The 27,514-nt window shown below is 46.0% G+C and overlaps 1 protein-coding gene across 1 annotated transcript; it reads right to left on the minus strand.

The window, feature by feature from the left end:
• Window positions 1–1,873: 1,873 nt before the first annotated feature.
• Window positions 1,874–27,085, minus strand: STPG1 (sperm tail PG-rich repeat containing 1). Its single transcript, XM_074976240.1, has 8 exons — window positions 27,004–27,085; window positions 25,703–25,806; window positions 18,604–18,705; window positions 16,962–17,135; window positions 11,898–12,009; window positions 10,357–10,522; window positions 6,897–7,087; window positions 1,874–1,950 (listed from the first exon to the last, which is right to left on the minus strand). Exons 1-8 carry the CDS (start codon window positions 27,083–27,085, stop codon window positions 1,874–1,876), a joined length of 1,008 nt encoding a protein of 335 aa, XP_074832341.1.
• Window positions 27,086–27,514: the final 429 nt, after the last annotated feature.

Raw genomic sequence — 27,514 nt, forward strand, 5'->3', positions numbered from 1 at the left:
TGACATTGCTGGCTTGCTCAGGATCGGTTCATCCCTTCCAGCAAAGACGAGTTGCCGTAGAGCTTGTGGAAAGCACAGCTCACAGGTATGCGAGAACATTCTTGACTCTCCCTCCGGAGCCCACCAACCCCTGCAGAAGATTAAAGTGCAACCGAAGCGGCTCTGGGGCAGCAAGTCCTGAGGGCAACTAAAGGTCATGTGAAAGTATGAACCCACTTGTGCTTGCAAGGAGTTCATGCTGACAAATGGGAGAAGCTCCTGCTGAAGTGCAATTCAGCTAGGTCTAGATAATGGCTGGTTTGTACCAACTTGGAAAAAAATTAGTCCGGGGTATTTGACTTCTCCTCACTGCTGGATCAGAAGAAAAGCACCTGCTGCCGCGTGTACATTTTGAAAGCTTGTGGCATCAATACTGCATGTGGATCACAACCATGCCTGGACCTGACTGTGCATGTCCCACTGAAGTCATCAGAGCAGGAACACCGTAGAAATGAAAATGTCCTTCCGTATTGTCCTCCCAGCCCTGACCTCCCCAGTCTCGCAACCCGCACCATGTGCTAGGAACATGCTCAGCCCCCACTGGATGGTTTCTCTGAAGAAAGTGCCAGTGAGGGTGTTGTAACTTTCATTGCTTTCCCTTGAATCTAATTATTTCAGTTTCACATATCTTCTATCTGCCTTCCCCACCTTCCCCATGCAATGTCAAGTCCCTGTGAGTTGCTTTGTATGGGCAGGCGCTGGACTCGATGACCTCCTCAGGTCCCTTCCAGCCTTAGGATTCTATGATTCTATGAAATTAAGTTGATTGATATGGGAAATGTGAGCTCCTAAAATCCCAGACTGCCCCGGGCTTTGCTGTGCAGCTATTTACACGACACACGGGCAGGGTAGCATATTGTGTGGGGCTGATTTGCCAGTGTGCAACCAAACATGCATTCATTTACATCAGTGCAAAATGGGTATCTAAGGGTGCCCTCTGGGGGCCAGTCTCTGAGTGGATGTTAATTTACATGGCTTCATTGACTTGAGAGGAGTGTTTCCTGATTTACAGTGGAGCTCACTGGAGATATTCAAGGGCAAGTTAGATAGACAGCTATCAGGGGTGGTCTGGATGGAGCTTGGTCCTGCTGTGAAGGCGGACGACTGGACTCAATGACCTCTGAAGGTCCCTTGCAGGTCTAGTGTTGCTATGATTCCACGATACAGCTGTGCAAGTGAGGGGAGGCACCGGTGAAGCTAGACAGGTGCATTTCCAAGTCTCTGCAGTCAGATACTCAGTACTAGACAACTTCTCCTAGTCACACCTCCTTTGGTTGGTGAGTAGTCGAGACTGCGCCACACAGGCTAGTATTATTCATAATAATTATTTATTTGTATTACTGCCATGACTCAGCCATACAGAGATTTATTTTGTGGTTAGACGGAGAGGGTGCACCTAAGCCAGCAGCATGCACATCTTCTAAAAGCTGGAGGTCTAAACAGAGGGTCAGGAGAGGCACAGCTCCACCAAGAGATAAAAAGCAAGCTCTCGCTTACCGCGGGTATATGGTGTTGTACGTGATTGGCCGAGAGATGACCAGAATTTATCAGCACCAAAGATAAATTCCCCCTAATTACATAAGGGTAAAAAAGAATCAAGTAATACTTGCATGAATTGTTCAATGACAGCTTAATTGGGAGATCTCAGGGCAAATGATCGCCTCTGAGTTTGCAATATGTGCAAAATACCAGTGTCGGATGCCAGACTGTAAGGCCAGTTAAAACGCGGGTGCTGGGGATGCTAGAGCTTGTTCACGTGTGAGCGGATGCTCTGCTGGTGTAGAAAGGAGTCAGTCTTGGGCAGAATTTCTCCAAAATGTGCAGGGTCTGATGCCTACAGTACTGGAATCCACTTGTTATCGATGTTGTAGATAAAGGACTTCTTCCCTGGTGCTTCTGGAAGATAAGTACCTAGAATGAGAAAGATACATAAAGGAGCTAAATGCAAGTTTCAGATTAGTGACAAATATAAGAACTATGGTGTCTTTTGCTGGAGGACGGGCGGAGGGGGGCACATAACATGCAGATTCCTATACCTTTATTCATGCTAAGTAGGTACCTATTTCTGCCACTGAAGTCAATGGTACTACATGAGGCATAAGGACATATTCAATATGAGTCAAGAAGATGAGAGCAGGGAATGCTAGTCTGGTTTTGGGAGACCAAGGTGAAATTCCACGCTCTGCCACAGACTTCTTGTATGAGTTTGGTCAAATCACTTAGGGCCAGGTTAGTATGTAGGTGCCTAACTTCTACTGAAATCAACCAACCTTTAAGGATATAAGGCTAATCTCTCTCTGCCTTTGTTTTGCTCTCTACAAGCAGAATAACAGCACTTCCCTACCCCACAGCACTATGTGAAGATAAATACATAAAAGGCTGTGAGGTGCTCAGATGCTACGGAAATGGGGGGGCACAGAAACTCCTTAGTGAAAATAGCCAATGGTGCGGAGCACAGTGTTGAAAAGTTTAGTGAAGGCAGAAAGACTTGGGGCAGGTCTACACTAGGCAGGTAAGCCAATCGTAGATAGGCAAGTCTAGCTACAGCAATTGCGTAGCTAGAATCAACTTATCTGCAATCAACTTACCTGGCCATTTTCACACAGGCAGGTCAATGGGAGAAACTCTCCCATTAACTTCCCGTATGCCTCATGATATTGAGGAGTACAGGGGTTGACTGCCGATCCCAGATAGCTTGATTTTGTGTGTCTCTACCAGGCGCACAAAATCAAACCGCAGAAAATTGACCCTCACTGGATTGACTTCCACGTAGTATAGACAAGCCCTTATATCCACCTTGCATATCAACTCAAACTTGTATGACAACAACATGTGAGTTCCGAGCCACCTTAGCCTCCTGGACCTTTGTGATAGTATGCCTGCATATGCTGTTGATAAACCACACTTTCATTAATGTTGTCATTAACATTCACTGTCATTAGAGAAGGGTATGAGCTATGACACGGCATTCTAGTTCCAAAGGCTGGCACTGATCCTTCATTTGGACTTTCCTTTAATCTTGAATATGATCCAACGATCACCTTGATTGTATTTGGGATTGACTGATTGTCTCTTTATAGGTGCTTGTTAAATGATTAACCTGAACCCTTGGACATATTATTAAATATCGGGCATCCTAAAAACCAGCCATCAAGTATTTGTCACCCAAACCTCCTTTGACATGGCTACCGCAATAATATAAGCCTATTAATTAAATTGTCCTGCATTTAGGTGGTTGTTATTTTGATGTCCTTTCTCCCTACCAAATACACACACAGCACAGTATATCTGGACGGCATGCAAGTCATACCATACTGTGCCATTTGGCATTACATTATGAATAGTGCATGTGGGGTAATGCTGCATAAAGATTTCACAGCAGGGAGCTTTGCTCCAGTGGAAGTTTCTTTCTCATATGCAAAGTTGGAGGTAGAAGGTAAAAAGAATGGGATTTCTGATATTTTCTAATGCCAGAAAGGATGCTGGCAGCTGGGTCTGTGATTATAGGACATGTCCTGATGTTTTACAAGTTAACGATGCATGTGCATGATTTTTCAATTTTATTCTATGGGACAGGAAAACTTTAGACACTTTTACTGCCTTCTGTTCAAAGCACTTCTATCCCTACTTCCTCTGCTGCATCTTGAATTCATTTTTAACAGTCTGGAAAGACTCTGGGCTGGATCCCTGGCTGGTGTACAATGGCAGAGTTTCATTTGAATCATAGAATAGAATCATAGAATCATGAGGCTGGAAAAGACCTCAGGAGGTCATCATGTCCAACCCTGGCTCAAGAAGGACCAATCCCAACTAAGTCATCTCAGTCAGGGCTTTGTCAAGCTTGGACTCAAAAGCCTCCAGGGATGAACATTCCACCACATCTCTAGGAAACCTATTCCAGTGCTTCACCACTTTCCTGGTGAAATAGTTTTTCCTCATATTCAACCTAGCCTCTCCCACTACAACTTGGGATCATTGCACCTCATTCTGTCATCTGTCACCACTGAGAACAGCCTCTCTCTGTCCTCTTTGTAATTCCCCTTCCGGTAGTTGAAGGCTGCTGTCAAATCCCTCCCTCACTATTCTCTTCTGTAGACTAAATAAACCCAAATCCCTCAGCCTCTCCTCGTAGGTCATGTGCTCCAGCCCCCAAATCACTTCTGTTGCCCTCTGCTGGACCCGCTCCAATGCATCCTCATCCTTTTTGTAATGCGGGGAAGGGGGTCAAAATTGGACCTAATATTCCAAATGTGGCCTCACCAGTGTCAGATAAAGGGAAATAATCACTTGCCTAAATCTGCTGGCAATGCTCCTCCTAATTTGCCTCAATTCAGGTGCATCAGTTCATACCAGCTGAGGATCTGGCCCAACATCTAATAAGCAGGCTTGTAGTTAGGGATCCTCAGCATTTTCGCCTGCTTACTGGGCATGCTCAGTCTTTGAGATGTAATATGGCTGATGGTTGTCGTGCAATCCTCTAGTACAGTGTTTCCCAAATGGTGTTCTGTGGAGCCCTGCGGTTCTGCGAAGTGGATACAAGGGTTCCAGGAGAAAATTCCATTTCAATAGCCGACTCCTCTGCGGCTCTCTCCCGGCCGCTGCTGAAACAGTAGATCTAAACTTAATTGGTTTAACAGCCAGCAGGGCAGCAGGAGGGATCCGTCCGTTAAACCAACTGAATTTAGTTCCATTATTTCAGCGACGGCAGGACAGGGAGCTGCAGAGAACCCCGCACTCGCCTCGCTGCCTGAGTGGCCACACTCCTCTGGTGGGCGTGGCTCAGCTCACCCCCACCTGCAGAACACCTTCACTCCAGCCTTCATTCCCCTGGGCACATATGGCTGCCCAGCGTAGGCTCCCCAGCCATTGCCACAGACGGGTTAGTCCTGGGAGCCGGTTTGGGGCTGAGAGGGATTAAGCTGGGGGATAGGGGGCAGGTAGAGTGGTTCAAGCCTGGGAATGGGGTTCCACAAAATTCTTTCAAGTTTAAAAGTGTTCCGTGGCCAAATAAAATTGAGAAACTGCTCTAGTAAAATTTGTCCCGCTGGTTCTCCTGCCTTAAGCCCACATGGGGGAAAGGACGGCACCATTTTAACCTGGTATGACATTCACCAGCACTGCCAATAGGACAAATTCTACAGCTCACTAAAATCATATACTGTAAATAATAGCAAAATTGCTTTTGTCTGCTTTCCAAACCAGGCATTAATCTGTCACAGGGACTTAGGGTCGTATTTCTTGTATTGTTTACTTCCTCAAATACGCCTAACTTACTCACAATAGGGAAATAATGTTACTCATGGCAATTATTAATCACCCAAAGGGCAGTCAGGGACAGATTCCACCTGCCTTACTCACTCTCAGTAACTCCCTACTCCGCACACACTTGATACTTGCTGAGTGAGGAACTGCTCAACATCCAGCAATGGTGACAGAATCTGGTCCTTAGTTTGTCCCTTACATTTTAAGAATCTTAACATCATAAGGGACTGATCTGGATCCCTTATATCAGTGGTTCCCAACTTTTTTAGTAACGTGGCACTTCAATGAGACAAACAACTCCACGGCACACCCACTTGTTTCATCTGAATCAATTACTCATAAATGTTGCCCCTCCCCACCAGCCTGTTGGAGCTGGTACATGGTCTTTAAACTGCCTCCCTCCTCACTTGGCACAGCAGGGAGCAGGGAGCCTTGCTGCCTGAGCCCCAGTTGGCACGGGTTCGTTAGTTTCCCCCTGCAGGGGCTCTGCAAAGAGATCTGCTGAGCAGAAAGTGTCAGAGTTTCACTGCACACTTGCACACTTCTCATGGCACACCAGTGTGCCACGGCACACAGGTTGAAAGCCACTGCCTAATATCACTGAGCAGATAGTGAGGTGAGAAGGCCCTTTGGCTTCAATGGGACCAGAAGTGGAAGGAAAAGCTACAAAAATCTCCCCCTCTGTGTGTGCAGTGGTAGGTAATCAGAACAAGGCAAATTCTACTTATGGAAATCTTAGTACATCTAATCCATTAGTTTCCCTCAGTACGTCCCTTCCGCCACCTTTTCAGGCATTTCCTGGGTACAGTTATGGGACCTGCTTCAACTCCCACATGTGCTGATGTAAATCAGGAGCAACTGCCTTTGAATGTGTGGAGTTACACCAGTGTTAGACCTGTGTCAAAGTGGCGTAAGGCACAGGAGACTCAGGGCCATGATAACCTGTAATGTTGCTTTCCACTTTGGCTGTGCAAACACTCGGCTTTTTTCATGAGTCAGTTTTCTTCTTCTCTAACCATTGCACCCTCGCCACCCACACGTGGCATTAAGACAGCACAGGCAAAACTTCGGTTTTAACAATGGGAGTTGAATGGGAGCTTTCCAAACACAACATAACTCCCCAAGTTGTTTGTCAAACATACTGAGAGTTGGCAATACCAGCATGGCAAACACTGTGCAAACGTTCATGCTGTTCTCAAAAGATTTTAAACAAATGGTACAGTGTTCTGAATGCAGGGCTTGGAATCAGGCGACTTAAGTACCATTCCCAGCTCTGACAGCGAATTTCCGTGAAACCTTGGACAAGCCATTTAGCCTCATGTTTGCAAAAGTGTTTAGCTGCCTAAGGGTTCAGATAGGTGCTTAGTGGGATTTAACAATAGCTCCCAAGTAGGCACTTTGGCAAATCTACTAAGACTCCTGTCCACGTCTTAAGGTGCCTAGATAACATTGTACATCTGACCCATAACCTTTCTGTGCCTCTATTTCCCTAACTGTAAAAAAGTGGACAATGCTGCTTAGTCAGCTACTGAAAGTGGCCTGAGCTCTTCAGTGATATGTAAATACAAAGCTTGTAGCGATATTTTTATTCTTACCTGGCCCGGGTATCCCTTGCTGAGATGCGTCCCCTGTCCACCGGCCCGTATTTGAAACAAATACAGCACTAGAGATGTAATGCTTTGGTGGGCCTTCATAGTCCACTATTTCATACTGCCCTGGCCCAGGCAATGGTGGGTTTTTAGGAGGCGGGATGGCTGGGACAGAGAAATTCAAGTTTTGCTTTTGCCTGTTGGAAGAAAAGAGAATTGAGATACACTCTAAACTGAGAGAGGGGGTTGAGAGTAAAAGCGCTGATGTTCAATGGTGCCTAATGGTATTAGGTGCTGACATTTCCTTGAAACTCAATAGTAGCTGGGAGTTCAAATCCCCTAGGCACCTTCAAAGCTAAACACTTTAGAGAATGACCGAGAAAAGAGCTGTCTGGAGCGTCTTGGATCACGTGCTTTGCAAAGCTGGGTACATATAGACAGCCATGTAGCAAGCCTCTTAACTTCATTACCAAACATATTAACTTGATGATGGGCCCAACCCTGCTGCCACCTAGCGCTAGGGCCAGATGCTCAGCAGGTATAAGTCAGGGCAGTTCCACGGAAGTCAATGGAGCTGTGCCATTTTTTTCCAGCTGAGCACGTGGCCTCATATTCATAAATCAATGACTTAAATGGGAGCAGGATTGGCTTCTACAGGGTACCCCTTGTTTTCTCAACAGCATCCCCAGAACATGCATCAGTAGGTCCTAACACAGCCGGGGAGCCCACGAGGCATGACTTCACTGCATAAAGACAGACCTGAAGGGTGTGGTTAAGTACTCAAGCACACACCCTACCTGGCTCGCTATTCATCCACATCATGCCTCCCTGTCTACACTGCAGCCTCCCTGATGCTGGCACCTTTCCCCACTGCCCGTCCCACACCAGCCCCTCTCATGCTCAGGTGTAGCTACACCCTGTAGTGTGGACACAGCTTGCTTTGAACGGATGTGGGTCGCTATACACACTGTACCCATTGCACCAGGGTGTGTTGTATTCATGGAGCCTAATTTTGGCACATGGCCACTGGTCCTTCTGATATTTGCCAATAATGTCACTGCATGATGAAGTTAAGGTACCTTTCCCCCAGCCCTATATGTTCATCGTGCTTTCTGGCATTACTTCTCTCTCCCTGCAGCAGTGGTAGGCAACCTGCGGCTCGAGGGCCAGCTTCATTAGGTGGCCTGCAAGATGTTGGTTCAATGTTGCCCACACACAGGGTTGCCAGATTCTGCTGTCTTCTCTATTTTTTTGTCCTCACTGTTATTACTAAAGTGCCATGCACGTAAAGTGAGGTGTGCTGATCATGAGAGCCGTACACTACCTCTGCAGCTACTACGGGTGCACAACCACAATCAGCAAAGCCACTTTAGCCAGGGGACTGTGTTGGTGGTGACGATGTAGCTGCCCACTGAAATAAAAGAGGGCCGCCCATGAGACCCACTCACTAGTCTTGGTTGCTCATCACGGCCCTACAGCGTTCCACTACTTTCACACAACCTCAGTTGTGAGATATATCCGCCTATGTGCCGAGTGCTGCGCACTTGCCCCTATACTCCTCATACCTTTCCCTGGTCAAGAATTTATAGTTGATCTTAATCTTATCTCAGGCAAGCCAATGTTGCTGTCACAGGGTGGTGATCAAAATAAATCTACTTGAATAACCTGCTGATAGGCGGATTTATCTGCCTGGCCAGAATGATGCCAAAAGGGAAAGAAAGGGCCTTCTTCTTCCTACCTCTATTCGGTATGAGTGTTTGAAAGCTTGCAGGAGGGCCTCTTGTCCACCTCAGGTTTGCAGACTCAGGCTATGTCTACACTAGGCTAAGAAAGTCGACCGCAGATATACAATTCTAGCTAGAGCAATTGTGTTGCTAAAATTGATGTATCTGAGCTTGGCTAACTTGGCCATCTATACCGGGGAAGGTCAATGGGAGAGTTTTTCCAGTTGACCTCCCGTATTAGTCACATCTTGCAAGGAGTAGAGAGGTCAACTGCGACCCCTAAGAAGTTGATTTCACATGTCCACACTAGACATGCAAAATCAAACCCTGAAAAATCGACCCTGAGTGGGTCACTCCTCCAGGGTAGTGTAGACCTGCCTCAGTGAAGTTCAGAGAAGCCTCTAAGCTTCATCCAAACAGAACTGACTCTTGGAGCTGTGCAAGGTTCACCTGACAGTCATTGAGATGGGTGTGATTCCCCTTCTCAATCATACTTCACAATCCCAAGGTGTGGTTCTTTACCCACAATGCATAATCTCAGAGTGAGATCATGCACTGGTTATACTAGGGGACAAGAAACAGGGTCTCATGGTTAAAGCCTCTGACTGGGAATTGGGAGATCTGGAGTCTATTTCTGTTCTTTCACTGGGTCATGCATGTCTTGGTTTTCCCATCTGTAAAATGCGGGTCATATATCATACCTACAGTATAACTGGTTGTGGGGTATTTGGTTAGAGTTAGTGTACTTTGCTTTTCACTGTTATCACCCCATCTGCTGTTTCAGGCAAAACATCCTGATGTTCCTACTTCCCAAGGGAGCTAAGTTTTGCCCCATCCTATAAACCCATGGTGTCCAACACACTAGCCCAGGGGTCAGCAACCCCTAGCACAGGTGCCAAGAGTGGCACGTGAGACTATTCATTGGCATGCGAGGTCAGAGCTCAGCCCCACTTCTCCTCCCCCATGCAGCTGGGAGCTTGCTCAAGCCATGCCACCAGTGGATTAACAAAAGACCAGCTAATGCTAATGGGAGGGATGGCTCAGTGCCTTGAGCATTGGCCTGCTAAACCCAGGGTTGTGAATTCAGTCCAAGAGGGGGCCATTTAGGGATCTGGGGCAAATAGATTTAAAAAAAAAAAGGATGGTGCTTGGCCCCACCAAGAGGGCAGGGGACTGGACTTGATGACTTCCCAAGGTCCCTTCCAGTTCTATGAGATGTGTATCTCCACATATTTACATTCAACCACCACCTAAATGGTGAAGCTCCGCATCTTAGTTTATTTGTTAATGAAGCTGTTGTAAGCAGGACTGTTAATAACTTTAAAAAGTATCACTTGCACTCGGACTGTACACACAGGTCAAATTTCAGCATTCTGCCTCAGAAAAGCTGCTGAACCCTGCCTAGCCACTAACTCCCTGTGGCTGTTTGGTCAGTTGAGTGTGGCTAGTTGTCTTGAATAATAAATATATGTTCAGAATAACGTGGCCAGTTTGCTGTAGCCATGGCCGCTATAGAGATGGTGTCTCACTATAGCGGCTACTGCTTCAGAACTGATTGGCCACCATGGCTATAAACCAAAGGCAACAGAAGCAACTGAGTATGGGCTTGAATGTGATACAGTGGAAGATCTTTGCAGGTGCGAGGTTTGTGCTCTTCTGCTGTAGTGCCTGGATCTGCCTGTACCCTGATGCATTAGCAAAGCAATAACTGATAGTGAGACAGCGCACAGGTTCCAACTCACGCGGGACGAGTTGTCTTTGCAGCTTTTGTGGGTTTGTTTAGCTGATAGGCTGCAGGCCCTGGGCTTATGGTGGTCACCTTTGTTTCCCGATGAGTACTTGATCTGAAGCAAGACACTAGAATCCTGGGTGACTTCTTGATGAGGGAGTCGTTAATTCTGTAATGGCCTAATAAGATGCAAGAAAAGGTATGTAAAAACCAAACAGTGCCTCAATGATTGCACTAGGGCAGGCATGAGTCAGCAGGAATCCCGCACGTAGAAGGAAACAGCTTAACTGAGTGTTTGGGGAGTAAAGCATTTCATGAGAGAATAAAAATTGCTTCCTGGAGCAGCTTATTGCTAGGGCACAGAAGATGAGGGACTACTCTGCCACTGAGTCCTGAACACAGGAGCATCCCGGTGGGAAGTCCAGGCAGGCAAACTGGCAACTGCAAAAAGCCATTAGGTGCTGACTGTGAACATCAACTGCAGTTACACGACCTAATGTAAAATGACTAGAGCCAGCCATCCTCATGCTTCAGGGTACAGACTTCATGAAGCAGTAGGGCCAGGAAGAAATGTCCTTCTTTGGCAGCACCCCAGATGAGGTGTATTATGGCAAGCTATGTCACACCACTCTCTGAGGCTCAGGCAGCTGGAGGGAGCCTGAGTATGTTGTAACAATTCCCCCGAGTCCCGTAGATCTACCAGGAGTGTGACTGTCTCTGGATGGGGGCTTCAGCATTAATTCCCAGGAGCCCATCCAACAGAACTTGGAAGTGACACCCAGTAATGTCCCTTCGCCTACTCTGACAGGGTCAGGCCAGAGGGCTAGCTGAGAAGGGAAGTAAGCGGCCTGGCTAAATTAACAGAGGGCTAAGTCAGGGCAAAGAGGAGCAGCTGACCTGTGGAAGCAGTAGAGGAGGGGATGCTATCAATCAATTAGGGCCAGCTGAGCTCACCTGAGACTGCCACCGGACTGTTTAAAAGCCGCCCCTCCCCCCCCCCCCCCAAGAAGGGGAGGAAAGTGTGGGAGGGGAGAGAAAGAACATCAGTATTGCTAGAGACTGAGGGGGGTGGAGAGTTCATTCATGGAGTGTTTGGATGTCCAGGTAAGCAGGGAGCACTTACCCCAGTCCCTGGACATAGGGGCAAACAGCAGCTAGACCATGCAGAGCGTGAGCTACCTGTGGGACAGTAAGCAGAACAAAGGGCTGGGGTCCAGAAGTGAGGCTGACCATGCAAAATGTCATAAGGGACCCAAATCTGGAATGTGTTGAGCAACCTCTGTGCTATACTGAGTGCCCAGATACTCATGAGGTTAGTGAGCAGAGTTCCGTGCAAGCTGAGCACTTGTGGAGCCACTCAGGGGGAGATTCAAATGCTGCCCAGCAGAGTGCCCACAGCTAGGGTCTTTGTTTCTCTGGGTGGTGCTTGTTTGCACATGCACAAAATTATTCTGCACATGGAAGGAAAAGATTAGAGGGAATATTGGTGGTGAGAACCTGGTAAAATCAGCCTCACAAGTGGTACCTTTCTTCCCATCACAAGAGCTCACTTACATGGAGAAGGCAATTTTTCTGTTTTGTCTATGTCTAATCCTCTTGCAGTTTTGGACACAAATACTGCCCTGGCACATACGTTGCTGCTTTGCTTGCAGAAATCTAGAGAGACCTGTACAAAATGAAATAGCCATGAATTCCTCTGACTTGGCTTTCCTCTTGGCTAATTACTAATCTAACAAAATTTAGAGCCAGTCTCCATTGTGAATTAGAACAACTACTGCTACAAATGGGTTTGGTATAAGGGCCCAGTTTTCAGGCAAGCGTGCTCATTTTGTCTCTTGGGCTTGGACTGCCCAGGTCGTGAGGGTTATTAACAGGGTGCTGCAGCCCCCACAGGGAAACTTGACTGCACTTGTGTGCTTGCTGTGCCAGTCTTTGCTGCACCAACTCCACCGAAATGAATGGCATTGTTCAAGTAACTAAGCCAGGAGTCTGAAGTGGTGTTTCCCAGTGTGTCGAAAAGGTAAGTAATCTGCATGCTAGCATCTGTAACAGCATATGAACCAAAGGCATTGTCTGTACTTGCACATTTAAAGGGCAGCTGCTGCAGAGCTTTACGATGGCGGTGCATTCACAGTACTGGGAGCAAGTCCACCAATGTGGTGGAGGCAAAGGGGGCAGTTGATCCAGGGCCTGGCATTTCAAAGGGGCCTGGAGCTCCGGCCACCACTGGTGCTACTTTGGGCCCCCTTTGAAGTGCCACAGCAGCACTGCTCTGCCTCTCCATTGTGGCTCTGAAGGAGGGGGCTCCAGAGCCACTGTCTGGCCAAGGACAGATTACCTTGGCCCCACCCTATCCAGGTACAGAGCCAGGCTCCCTTCCCACCTTGCCCAGGGCCTGCAGTAGCTCTCAGTCCTGCTGGGTGGGAGAGAGCTCTTCCAGCATGGCAGATACTCTATCCCCATGAGGGGAGTAGCTAACGGTGCTGGAAGCCTGTTTACACTGGTGCTTTACAGTGATGTAACTTGCTGTACTGCAGAAGGGAAGGTGAGCAAGAAATTTACAGGGCAGTAAAGTGGCAGTGTAGACATGCCCATATGGTCGAAACTGCCATTCAGGCTAGGCTAGAATGACAGAAATGTAGCCTCTAGCTTTCTCTTCTAGCCCCAAATCATTCTTTAAAGAGCTGAAGTCTATCACTTAGGCGTTAAGCCTCCATGCATCAAAAGCAAAATTCCCATCAACTTCCATTGGATCAGTCTCTCTTTCCCAGGCCTTCTCCCCTTCCCCCTCCCCCCCCCCGAAGAAAATGAGTTCTAAGTACATTGCATTAGACAAAATTTGCATCTGTGACTTTGCTGAAATCAGCAGAAAATCCGCTGCAATCCACACGCCTAATGCTGCAAAAGTGAGATCCACCAAATTTCAAGTCTGGAAAAAAAAATACACTGGCCTATGCAGAGATGTTGTAGCTATGTTTGTCCCAGGGTATTAGAGAGAGAAGGTGAGGGAGAGATTATATTCTATTGGCCCCACCTCCATTAATGACCTAGAGAAGTTTTTGAGTTTTCACAGAGCTTTGCCTCATGTACTCAGGCCAGGTCTACACACAGATCTTGATTGGTATAACTATGTCACTCACATCCCCGATTGTTATACTGACCTAGCGCCAGGGCCATACCTATGGGGGTGTGAATCCGAGGGCAATCCCTCTTCTACCCCAGGCTCCACCCCTCCCCTCCACCTTATCCTAAGCCCTGCCTCTTCCTGACCCTGTTCTGCCCCGACTCCACCTCATGGACAAGACGGCTCCTGTGTAACCAGACAGACTCTGCCCGCAGAAGAACACTTCCTCAGAGCACAGTGGCCATCCCTCAGGGAGGTGTGTTAAGGAGGCTGATGGGAGAAGCACTCTATGGGCAGAGTTGTGTCTTCACTGGCGTGCTACAGCTGTGGTGCTGTCCATGAAGACAAGCTCCCAGCATGTCACAACCATTTCTAGAGCCCTGCAGTGGGTTTTATACCCATGGACTATTTTAATGGATTGCAGCGAAGTCATGGATGCAAATTTTGTATCTGCAGGGCTCTGACAGTAAGTTTAGGCGGGCCGCTGAGAGGGCCTGCAGTGTGGCTCCTCCACCTGCCCTGGGAGAGGCACTTGGGGGGCAGGGGCCAGGCATTGCTTTGCCTGCCCCACAACTAGGGCGGGGGAGGGTCTGCCTCAGCTCCACACAGCTGTCTGCACAGCTCTTACCATGGGGGTGGGAAGAAAGGGAGGACACGGGGAGGCAGCTGGGGTATGATTGCTAATGGCATATTGATTGCTGTAACAAGCTGTAAATCCAGCATCTCTATTCAGTCCATGATTTTTTAGTGTCCAGCAAACTTGTGAATTTAAGCTCCCATGTGTCTTTTGCAGGTCTTGAACAGACTTCCTTTGTGACTGAGGGTTGAGAGGTCAGCCCCAGATTGTGTGCAAAGTGTTTGCCACAGGTGACATGGTGCTTTGTCGTCTATTATTTCCCTGTGCGCGATCATGCATAAGTCTAGCAATTGTCTGCTGTCACCGACATGGGTGTTATTGGGTCATTGAATGCACTGGATGAGGAACACTGCATGTTGTGATAGGCTGAATTTGGCCCAGGCACTGAAAACATCAGGTTAGAAAAGGGACAAGTAAGGGGGGGCGGGATATGAAAAAGGGTGTTAAAATCATGACTGGTGTGGAGAAAGTGAATAAAGAAGAGTTATTTACATCTTCCCATAACCCAAGAACTATGGATCACCTCATGAAATTAATCGGCAGTAGGTATAAAACAAACAAAAGGACGTACTTTTTCCACAGAATGCACAGGCAACCTGTGACGCTTCTTGCCAGAGGATGATGCGAAGGCCATATAACAGGGCTCAAAAAAGAGCTAGAAAAATTCACGGTTCATCAATGCTATTAGGCTGGATGGGCAAAGATGGCGTCCCTTGACTGTGTTTGTCAGAAGCTGAGAATGGGTAACAGGGGAGGGATCACTTGGTGATTCCCTGTTCTGTTTATTTCCTTTGGGGGGACCTGACAGTGGCCCCTGTTTGGTCTGGTCCAATGTGGCTGTTCTTATTTCATACTGTTTGGGACATTGCTTCAGCTCTAATTTCTCTCAAGTCTGGGCTTTACCAACACTTATTAATTTCAGCTGAGATTACACCAAGGGCTTGATTTGCAGTTTTAGGGGAAAATGCCTGTTGACTTCAGTGGGAGTTTTGCATGTGTAAAAGATCAGGCCCACTGTTTGTTCTCAAGCTGTCTCTTTGCCTATGGTCATAAATTATTAGGCATGACCCTCTTTTAAATAGATTATTTCCTGTTGTGTCTAACTTTCAAGCAGCACAATCTTACACTAAATTGCAAGACTGTAATTAATCCAGAAGGTTATTCCCAGAAGCAAATTCTTAGTGTAAGAAATAACATGCTACAAACCCATTATGCCCATCTGTAAAATAATTATGACCCACAAATTATTTGAAACAGGAAACTAGCTGAGGCCAGTCTGTACAGCTGGAAGGCAGGGTAGCAAAGTCCAGTGCCTTGCTCATAGGCTGTCTTTCCAAAATATGCCCTTTCCACAACAGTGCAGCCACTGGTACAGGGGTTCAGAATTAACTCAAAGGGTACAGTGCACTGCATCATCAAAATCACATTAAGTCAATAGAGCCATGCAGGCTTATACCAGCTGAGAATCTGACCCCTTCATAAACAATGACTTCTTGTGTGATCATAGGAAAGCAACTTATTATCTCTGCTTTGGCTCTGGGCATAATACTTCACTTGTCTTGTCTACGTAGGTGGTAAATGCTTTGGTGCAGGGACTCCATATTATGATGTGTGTGGACAATAGGAACTTAGTCTTGTTGGAGCCCTTAGGCACTATTGCTAATATAAATAGCAACAAGACAGGATGATCCTGGTTCACTACAGTCATTAACGGTCCTCGGGTTTGTCTTGCAGCAATAGCAGAGTTAACTACCTCTTCTGGCCAAATTCAAATGTTACATTTTGTATTACACAACCTAAAGCTCCTTTGCTTTTTTTCTCCTTCACTGTCCTAAACTGCTGTACAGTGTTAGCGTGTGCGGAGACAGACACATTCCCCTGGATGTGTCTCACACTTGAAGTGGTTATACAGTGTGAAAAAACCCTGGTGAAAAGAGCATTGTGTTGCTAAGAGATTCTTGGCCTAAGTGATAGATACTCGGAGAACTACAGCAGAAGAATTACAGAGAATGAGTTAGTGTAACAATGATCTGACAGCTGACAAATATATCAGCCCTGGCAAAGCACTGTTGAGGGAACAGTAAAATCCAGGACTGATACGTGTAACATTTTGATAGGCAGCTGTTTGTCATACTTTGCATTTCTTTAACAGCTTCCTTCCAAGAATCTCAAAACGCTTTACAAACAGTCATGGAGTAAGACTTACAACACTCCAGTGAAGCACGTATTACTGTCAGCATGTGACGGATGGGATGGGGAGGCACAAAAATGCCTTATTCAGATCACAAAGTGAGTCACTGGCAGAATCAGGAATAGAACCTCAGGGACAGCTCCTCAGCTGGGATAAACTAGCATAGGTCATGCAAGTCAGTGGAGCTATGCTGATTTACACTGGTGGGGGATGCAGCCTCCGGCTTCCAGCTCTATCTTTCAAGCACTGCACCACCCATCTACTAGAACTAAAACATCACATGCGAAATCTTGGCTGCACTGAAATCGGCAGCAGCTCTCCTTCCGAATTCAACAGAGCTGGGCTCTTTACGCCAAGGGTCCCCTGGGGTCTTTCAACACTTGGGTGACCCGTGTGCTCTGGATCCTCAGTGAGCGGGACTGTTCCTTGCATTGGGTTCTGACCTGTCTCCAGTGAAGTCAATGACAAAACTCCCCCTGACTTCAATGAGGCAGGAGGGAGCCACAGGTGCACAAGGTGCCATGCCCTCTCTTCTGCCCTGTATGCCCTGACTGGGTTAGCCATGGTTTACACAAGATCAAACACAGTAAAATAATTACCATATAATTACCCACCCATGTCACTTAATTTTACATTAGCTTTAACCTCCTGGGTCTTGCCCCTTACATGGTATTGATTGGGTGCTGGAGTGGAGGTTTGCTCTCTCTTCCTAGTGATAGGCTGCTGAAACATGCTGGAGTTTCCTGTGCTGAAATCCAGCTTGGATTGAAATGCCATTGAAAGGTTGTAGGCGTTGGCAGCTGGGTAGCCGGGTTTTCTGTTGCGGGGGAGACGAGGCTCCTGGAAAGACAAATCAAAGAAACTAATAGTCACTGAGCAGCATTGCTGGAGGGAGCTTGCCTACCCAGTTACAACAATCGGTAAAATCCTAGCAGTCACAGACTGGGTCCAAGCTATTCACCAATGTCCTCTGTAATTTCCATACAGCAGAACCCAGCTAAACTGCAGGAATGGTAGGGAATGACATTCCATTGTGACTGCAAAGGAGTCTCATCTTGCCAGGGAGGTGCAGCGCACTGTTAATGCCCTTTGGCGTTACTGGGTGAAGATGTTCAGCTGTTTGGCATGGAAGCTATACGCACGTTGTCAGTGCATTTGCTTATCCTCCCATGGGATGGGCTGAAAACTCCAACACACAGGGCCAAACTATCGGCGTTCAGCATTCCACTCGTTGAAGGGACTGAGTGGATTTTCTTCCAGCTCCGCTTCTGATTTGCAAAGCAAACTGAGATTTCCAGAAGCCCTAACTTAGCTTTCCCTATTTTTTGCCATTTTCAAGCTGAGTGAGTGCACTATCTGCAGTTAGCCCATGGGAGTTGCAGGAGGGGAGGACGGCGGAGCGTGTTAATTTACTTCCATAAGTTAAACACGGCTCCGCTTTTCTACACAAAAGGAAAACAAGAAGAGTTGTGGATTGAAAGCAAGCACAGAAAATTTTTAGCTCTGGAAGAATTTGTTTTAAAAGCCATAGGAGCAACTGAAAAAAGCAAGCTAGAATGGAAGCTGGAATTCAGCCTTAATGAGAGCAGTGTCTGCCAGGGCCTAGTCCAGTAATTATCTGTCTCAGGTGTTTGTGAGATGATCCATCATGATTGTATGGTAGGCCCAGATCCTCCACAGCAAGGATCAGCAACCCCCAGCACAGTGCCACGAGTGGCAAGCACAACTATTTTCGTCGGCATGCAAGGCAGGAGCTCAGCCCCATCCCTCCTCCCCCATGCAGCAGGGAGCTTGCTCAAAGCCATGTTTCCTGTGGATTAACAAAAGACCAGCTGATGCTATCAACCACCACCTGAACAGTAAAGCTCTGCGTCTTCATTTAACAATGAAGCTGTTGTAAGTAGGACTATTAGTGACTTTAAAAAGTATCACTTGCACTCCGACCATACATAGAGGTCAAAAGATCAAATTTCAGCACTCCGCCTCAGGAAGGTTGCTGACCCGTGCTCCAGAGCTTTTGAATACCTTACACCCCCTGCCCAAATGAAGACTCTCAGTTGAGAGAACCTGAATTTATCCCACAAGTGGTGATAAAAAAAGATGCGATTATTATTGAAGTCAGTAGAAAATCTATTAGGCCTATATCATCACAGGTTTTGGTGACTAACTTCTATTGAAATGAATGGGAAACAATTTAAATTCCCATTCATTTCAATGGTAGTTAGACTCATCTCTTTGAGGATCTGGGCCCAATTGGCTGCAATGGGCTATGGATCAGGCCCTAAACAATACAAAATCTTCTCCTTACCATGGAAGGGAAGTAGCCGGTTCCTTTCTTCGACAGTGAGGTGCTGTTAGTCTCTGCAGATTGGTGAATGACATTATAGTGTCCTGGGCCTGGAATTTCATTCTAATGAAGAAATATAAAACACTTAGCAACAATCATTCTTCATCCATTATCATCTCTCTCTGCAGCCAGTACCAGATGCATCATGGGAATGTGAAAGAATGCCTTAATGGACAGTTAAGGAAAAACCTAAAAGGAATGTTCTTGATGTGCTTACACAGTAGGGCAGACAGCTGCTGTAGGCCCTGGGGCAAGGTGGCAAGGGGCCCCTTTATTTCCCTCTGTCGGTTTTCAATCTGATGTCTTGCAATTTCAATGAGCAATCATTGTTTTCACATGACTAGAGAGGATAAATAGGAGCTCAGAATGTACCTTCTCTGTGCATTTTGTTTTTGCATTACACAAATCTATCTGATCAAATCTTACTTGTCTCCTCTAAACAACCCTGTCGTGTTCCCTCTAATCTTTTCCATGTGCAGATGTAACACCTCAAAACCAGGACCTCTGTAGCTTAATGCTTGAGCCTCTACCTTGGGACCTAAAAGCGAGCTGGCTCTCAGCTAAGAGAGAGAATGAGTCTCCTCTAAGTGGTCTAGGCGAAGCACACCCCAAGGGTGTGGGTTACACATTTTTTCCATCAGAGTGCAGAATAAACTTTGTGTACCAAAGCATGTGCACCACCAGCAGAAACACAAAGCCTAGCTGTGGGTGTTCTGCTAACCAGCTTGGCAGCACTTGAATTTCTTCTGCACAGCTGCACAAATGCACAGCTTACAGGGAACACTGCCCCAATCTGTCTCCAAGACTAATTTGTCATTTATTTCTGAGCCCCCTTTCTTTGAGCTGCAGCTTTTATTTTGAGTTTGGGTGACCAGAAATGAAGAGAACATTCCAGGGGAAGGTGTATATTGGACATGAATAACAGCATTATTATAGCTTCAGTATCGTTTTCCACTCCATTCCTTGGGCCCCTGCACATTTTGCAGTAACTGTCATTGTGCAATGAGCAGATGTTTTCATTGTTTCAGAATAATGATCTTATTTTAATGCATGTCTCAAAGCGCATAGAAAAATTAATATGAAATGGGAGATTAAGTTGCCTTCATGTCTGCAAGGCAATTTATATAGGCTGGGAGTTTTCAGAGCAAATCTGAAATCTCTCTCATATGTCAGAGTTGACTGAATTAATTCAGCATGTGGACGGAACGCATTATTTGCAGTTACCTCACCCTTCCTGACTCAGCTCTCCCTCTGAGCTTTTCAGAGAGAGAATTGGGCGGGATTCTGTTTAGAGAGCAAAATAAACCAAAACCAACCTCCAGTGCAACAACACTTTAAGCTTTTAAGGTTCGGTTCTCCAAGGAGCTAACCACCCTCTGTAAAGTGCTGTGTTCCCTCTAATCCAAGGCGGAGGTGGGGGAAAAAGTATCCCAAAAGTTACTTGAGGAAGAAATCCAACTGCTTGGAGGAGAGAGAGGTACTTAAGGCCAAGTCACCAGTGCCCCTCTGGAAAACTACTTGAGTAAAAGTACACATGCATCACAATTATTTTACTCAAGTATCCAGAAGCGAAAGCAGCTGCACTTTTCCTCAAGTAACTTTTGGGTACTTTTTTTTCATCTGATTCAAGGGACATCATGAATATTTGTGGAGGCGCTGGACTAAAAGGAAGCCCTAGAGAGAAAAGTAGCCTATAGTTAATGCAAATGTTAGATGAAGCAGGTATGTAGGAATGGAAATATCTGAGACTCCTGACCCCTGAGAACATATCATCCTCATGTGACCTTCTCTGTCAATTACCAGTGGAAACTATTTTGGATGGAGCACTGGACAAGTACATGATATTTTACAAGCACATAAAGAGGTTCTGTCCGGTCCTGTCCGGTTCCTGTCCTGAGGAGCGTACACTCAGATTCAGACAGATACCACAAGAGAACATAGTGTGGGAATAACGTACAAGCGGTGGGTTTGAAGAGGAGAAAGGCAGCAGTTGGTAGAGAGGACTCGGGGAGCAATTCCCAAGATATATCTGCAAGGAGTTACATCTGCACTCAGGCATCTAATCCCGCATGCAGGATTGGGTCAACAGGAAAGAAAGTACTAAGCTGGAAGTGGGAAAAGGAGACAAAGTGAGCAGATAGAGACAGGGGAGAGGCACAGGCAGTGGGAGAGGGTGTTGGAGGAATGTATTTGCATTGATGTCCACAAGGCACAAGCAAGTAAGGGATGACCTCTTTATCAGACTGGCGCTTCGGTTGTCATGTGCTACCAAGCATGCCATCACGTCCTGGGACCCGCTCTAGGTCCCTTGTGCCAGAGCTAGGAGCTCTGATTGGCCAGAGGGGAGGAGGAACCTAACCCTAAACTCTTGTGGTTGGTTTAGAAATGGAATTGACAGTCTCTCCTCACTTGTCAGGATAACCTGCACAGTACACGGTCTTCAAGGAAAGAATTGAGAGAGAGATATAAGAGGAGGACAAGTTGGAACTAGGATACTAAGGTGGCAGGATCAACCAGAGGACTAGCTGTGAAGAGCTTCACAAGGACAGCAGGTCAATTCCAAGCCTTGAAATTAGCAAATTAAAGATGCTTTTGAATGACAGCTGCTTGCTATGAGCTGGTGGACACAAGCCAGTTACTAGCAGACAGTGTCCACCTCATAAAATCCCTCATAACAATGGGTCAAATCCTTGTGGAGAGATGCTGTATTAGCTCCATTTTCTTTCAAGAGAGCAAGAGGCAAATTCTGGTTCACCTCTACGTTACTCCAGTTTTATCTGGAGTAACCCCATGATACTCAATGATTGATAGTATGTTCATGTGGCTGGGGCACTGACCTAGGACTCAGATTCTACCCCTGCCTCGGTTGCTGACCTGCTGTGAGACCATGGGCAAATGACATCACCTCTTTGTTCATCCATTTTCCCTCCCACTCTATGTAGATAAGGTGGGACTGCCTCTTACCATGCATACATACAGTACCGACCACTGTGGGAGCCTGATCTCAGTTGGTGCTGTCATAATGATGATAATACATATATACCAGTATAAAACTGAATTCACCCATCAGAATCAGGCTATGAGTCTTCAGTTCCTATTATCTACATGTAGAGTTCCACAAGACTCACCTTCCTAATAAGGTCAGGGGAGTTACAGTGTGGCTAGCCATGTAGGTAAATATTCTGCATACTTTTCTTTGTACTGTAAACCCTCGAGAGATGCGCAAACAAGTTGTGTGTGTCTCGGGTTAGCATGACTGCTGCCCCTGATAGGAGTGGGAAACTGCTGCTGTCAGGGTGGTAGCTGTGAGTCAGGCTGCCATCCCTGACAGAAGCAGGGAAACCGCTCCTGTCAGGGGCGGCAGCCTGACTCTTGGCTGCCGCCCCTGACAGGAGCGGTTTTCCAGTCCCCAGAGTGGTGGGGAGCTGAGAACCAGGCGGCAGCCTGGCTCCCAGCTCCCCTCTGCTTGCAGAGCCAGGAAACAGATCGGGGCAGGAGCACTGGTCTGTTTCCTGGCTCCAAGGAGTGGAGGGGAGCCCAGAGCCAGTCTGCCCCTAGTTTCCAGCTCCCCTCTACTGGCTGGGGACAGGAAACTGACCAAATCTGCTGCCCTGGTCAGTTTCCTGGCTCTGCAAGGGGAGGGAAGCCAGACTGCTGCCCTGCTTGGGGGACCTGGAAAACTGACCAGCTCATGGCTGGTCAGTTTTCCAGGTCCACTAAGAGGCAAGGAGCTCAGAACCAAGTGGCAGCCTGGTTCCCAGGTCCCTGCTGCTTGGCACCTGGGAACCAGGCTGCCCTGATTCACGGCTCCCCGCCACTCTGGGATCCAGGATCCAGCTCCTGCAATCCTGGGGTAATCAGGAACCAGGCAGAAGCCTGGTTCCCATCTCTGCTCCACTTGTGTGAAAACCCTGCATAACTTGAGACTTGACTGTAGATAGAAGCTATTAGATGTTCTGAGGACTTGTGTAAATGGTGCAACTCTGTTGATTTCAACAGAATTGCCCCTACTTCACACCAGGCTTCAGCTGGCTGCTACATGAGTAACACTTCCTGACTGGAAGACACATAGGGAGTTAGGCACCTAATTGCTATTTATGCCTTTGAAAATCCACCTCCCCACCCCTTGAGTTTATTACATACCATTAAGTCCTTTTTGCTGTTTAGATATTCTCTTGAGATAGAATGATGTTAGGTTATGGCATTCGTTAATCAGATATATCTGGCATACAACACCCAATAATAAGAAGTGGGTCTGTCCCACGAAAGCTCACCTAATAAACTATTTTGCTAGTCTTTAAAGTGCTACTTGTCTGCTTTTTGTTTTAACACCCAATAATATACATCAAATCTGTACTAGAGAGTGAATCCCTCTACCCGTAGCTATGTGGTACTGTACTCTACAGTACATAGTACTGAAGATCCATGGAGGCATGAGCAGGTATGTTTGAAAGAAAAAGCTCTGCATGCGGTGTTAGTATTTGAGGCACACCAACCTTTCCCTAGGAATAATGCTTAATCAAAACTGCACTAAGGTCTTGTGTCACTTGGTTTGGCCCACTTGCTGCTCCATCCTTCAGGCAGGAAATTCTCAGAATAGAATGAATTGTTTGTGGAACTACCTTAAAACTCTACCTCTTTCCTTTCTGTCAGAACTTTGCATCAGGTCACCTGGAACTCTTGGAAGCTGACCAGACAGGCAGATGGCACCTGGAAAAGGCAGTTAAGCAACTTCCCCAGCTTGGTCATTTGCCCTCAACTTTGGTCCTCAGTGTCTATGGATGATATTATCATTCAAGCCTGAGATAATGTACCCTTGATATCACTGAGATGGGAATACAAGCAAGATGGGAAAGATGAAAAGGAGCGGAAGAAGAATAAAAATGAAGATACCATAGAACTCTCTGATCTACCCCCTTGAAAAAGGTGCATGAAGCTAAAGAAATCCTCAACTGACTTAATTTTCTAGGGAGCTAAGCAGTGTTCGTCACCAGATGGAGAACAGGAAACTTTCTGCAGGAGGTATGGAAAAATCCTCCGATCAAAAGAGGAAGTATTAAGAAATCTGGATCCCCTTTTCCTTTAAAGGATGTGTTATCTGTATTGGCTAGAGAAGAGAATTAGTGTAGCTGTCTGGTGGACAGTTTTACAGTATCTTTCTACTTCCCCCTTCTGGCCAAAGAAGAGTAGATACCACAATCATTAGTTGGTATGAGGAAGTTTTATGCACGGAGAGATTAGGAATAAAGAAAGGAGTTCCAAGAAGCAAGGTCATATTCTGCAGGCATTTGACCTGTGTTCATCTGGAGCCACTTCATTCACATTCATGGAGTCACTCTTGATTGGCAGTGGTGTAAATGAGAGCAGAAAGCAGGTCTTGGTGATCTGGCAATATTAGAATCAATATACTGGATTAGAGCTAGAGCCACACTACCATGGAAAATTGATGCACTCAGGGTTGATCTTCCGAGTGTTTTTGTGCATGTGCGAAATGGCACTTGACTGGGTCAAAGCTGACCCTGGAACTACTTGTGAGTGGCGAGAATTAAGGACGGTTGATGGCGGGGGCGGGGGGGAACACTCCTATTGAATTTCTCCCGTGTAGACAGACATGGAGGTTGACCACTGGTAAGTGGATTTTTAGCTACGCAATAAATCCCTAAGCATCTCCTCTATGGTGAACTCTCCCAGGGCAAAAAGAATTGAGATAGGCCTCGCAAGAGGTATAAAGACTGCATGAAAGCCAACATTGCTCATGCTGGTTTAAAACCAGATCAGCTAGAGCAGCATGCAAAAGACCGAACAGGCTGGTATGCTCTCGCATGATAGGTGTGTGACAACTTTGAAGAGCAGTGACGCGTATGCCTGACTGATGCTCGTGAGAGGAAGAAAGCAACAGCAGCAGCTGTACGGACAGAGCCAAGACAATTCCCTTGCCCCCACTGTGAATGCCCATGCCATTCAAAGCTTGGACTCCTCAGCCACATGTGAGTCCACAACCAATGAGCCTGTGCAAGCTCAAGATGTCATCGTTGGACAAGACAGACTACCTATATACCTATGCAATTGGCATAGCTAAAATTGCATATCAGCGGTCGACTTCTATGCCTAGTATAGACAAAGCCTAGGTGTAAATAACATTTAGGCTGTAATACGAACTGACACAGGGTATATGGAACAGTTTTCACTGTGGGAGTGCTGAGAGCTGTTGAACCAAATGAGAAACCCAGTATATAATGGAAGCCATTTCAAACGAGGGACAGCTGCAGCATTCCTTGCACACTTAGTTCCAGCATCTATAAATTAACAATAAAAATTAGTGATGAGATACAATATCCTTCACCCTTAGAATCTAGAACATGGAGGCTGGAATAGAGAGGAGGAAGGAAAAAAAGCACAAAAGCTGCTTTCCAAAGGAGCCTTAGGGAATTGGGTACTTAAATCCTACTGACATTCAGTGGGGTGGTATTGGTATTATTCAACATAATGCAGTGGTGAATTGGGGTTTTGAGCATTAAAACAGTAGTTCCATGAAATTTTTTATTAGCAGAAATGAGAAGTGTTGTGGCATCTCCATAGACTAACACATTTTTGGAACATAAGTTTTCATGGACAAAGACCCACTTAATCAGAATCATGCAGTCTAGTTTGTAATCTCTTTGCTTGAGAATTACGTGGTCTACATGCATCTGATGAAGCGGATCTTTGCCCCCAACAGCTTATGTTCCAAAAAAATCTGTTAGTCTATAAGGTTCCCCAGGAGCTCTCATTGTTTTTGCAGATACAGACTAACATGGTTACCCCTCTGATATTTATTAGCAGAAGCACTTGAGGTTTTTGGTTGCACAATCTCAACATTTTCCTAGCTGATTTTCAATACCACTGCTCTCTTGCCTTGTGTTTTTTTTCCCCAAGGCCCAACCCATGGAATACTGTATAAAACATGTACACAAGATGTGCGTCCAGTTCAACTCAACCAAGCTTTGTTATAAAACAAGATCACGAAGGAACAGAAGATGTACAGCAAAGGTCATACATCTCAAACATTTCTATTACCTACCTGGAGATACTGAAATCTCTTTGCTTGAGAATTAAATCCTTTTTTTTCGGAGTTTGGGATCACACTTGTGAGGTATTTATAAGGAATGGAGGAGACCTTGCAACCTAAAAGGTAACACCAATAAAAACAAGATCCTTAAGGTGGAGATATAGAAAATATGTCACCGTAGCACCACATTTCATTTTAAATATGCAACTTAAATGCAAAGCTATCATTAATACCATCCTCAGTTTGAAAAGGCAGCATTTGTTTTTGCATTTTCATGTTTTATTTCAAAAGTAAAGCAGAAATACTGCTGCAGCACTTTAAAAGTGCTTCAGGCCTGAGAAAATATTATCTTGATATCTCTGAGATGAAAGACATACAGAGCTTTAGAGATTACTCAATACCACTAGTCATTTTTGCCACATGTCCTTATTGAGATCTTGGTGGAAGCATTCTTAGGTCTGGTGTGTTAACAGCCCATTTCATGGATCCCACAAAGAGCTGAACACCTGGAAGATGCTCCTACTGACCACAGTGACAATTTAGGTTACTTGGAGCCTCCCAGGAGATGCTACCACCAGTGCAGCTTCATAGCAAAGGTGGGTGGTCTAGAGGAGTCAGAAGCCAACAGCTGTTGTGTTTTATCACTGTATCATCTGGGTAATACTAGTTGATATTCTGGTAAAATAACCCAGTGTCTTGTCTACTCTAACGTTCCTTCTAGTGGAGCTGAACAAGCAGTGAGGTAAAAAAGAAAAAAATTAAACAAAAGGCTTAGTTTAAACACAGCCATGCTGTTAACAAGGGAGGAAATATGTTTTCAAATGATCTTTGAAAGTGGGGAGAATGTCAAACCAGGGAAGAGACACAGGAGGTCTGTTCCAGAGAAACTAATGAGGGAAGAACGCTCTCAAACCACTAGCAGTGGGGCTAGGTGGAGGGAGAGGTAGCCAATGCTAAATGAATGGAAGGAACAGAGATGCACAGACTATGACCGAAATCTTGGAAGTTTTTGAAACATCGGGCATGACCGTCCACTGTTTTACACTGTGAGTTACTTACATGTTTGTAAAGTGGGGAATTATGATGTGGCATCATTTTATGTTGGCTTTGCACACTGGCTTAAATAGCCCAAAGAGAGCAATTCTGCACTGGCTCCTGAAATGACTGGAACCAGCTGTGGACAAAATCTGTTCAGGGTATCACTGCCTGTAAATTTCTTTCACTGATGCTGCAGTTTCAAAGAATAACATATTTTTCACCTTCTCAAATGCCAAGTGGTTATTAAAAGGTTAATCCGGTTCACAATACTCTACCTCTTGGTGCTTTCACAATCCTCACAGCAGGTGTTCCTTTGATACGTGTAGATACAAAAAAGCTGTCAAAGCAGGCAGCCATACTGCACAACTACTTAACCCTGGCTGGAAAGACTTGTCTTCTCAGACTCACCATTTTGTTTCTAAAACATCAACTGGAAATATCAAAATATGTATGGATTCAGAAAAATAACTAGCCAGAATCTCTAAGTAAGGCTGGAATGGCAAAGATTTAAAAAACCAGGGGATTTCCTTTTCTGATTATTGTTGTTTTTTACATTCCTACAGAATCTGTCACCAAGAATTCCTGCAGTCTGGACGTCAGTGCAACCGCTTGGGTGAATGAAGGCTGAAGGCTTGGAGCCTACAAATAAACATCAACCCTTCTGCACCCTTTGGAGTGGGGTGAGGGAGAGGGAAAACCTCAATTCCTATGCCTCTGTTCTTATGGAAAAAAAAAAAACTGGTGGTTTATGTCGACTACAGGGACCATACTGGCCCTCTGGTTTAA

This window comes from Carettochelys insculpta, chromosome 24 (genome assembly GCF_033958435.1).
Source record: "Carettochelys insculpta isolate YL-2023 chromosome 24, ASM3395843v1, whole genome shotgun sequence".
NCBI classification, from domain to species: Eukaryota; Metazoa; Chordata; order Testudines; family Carettochelyidae; genus Carettochelys; species Carettochelys insculpta.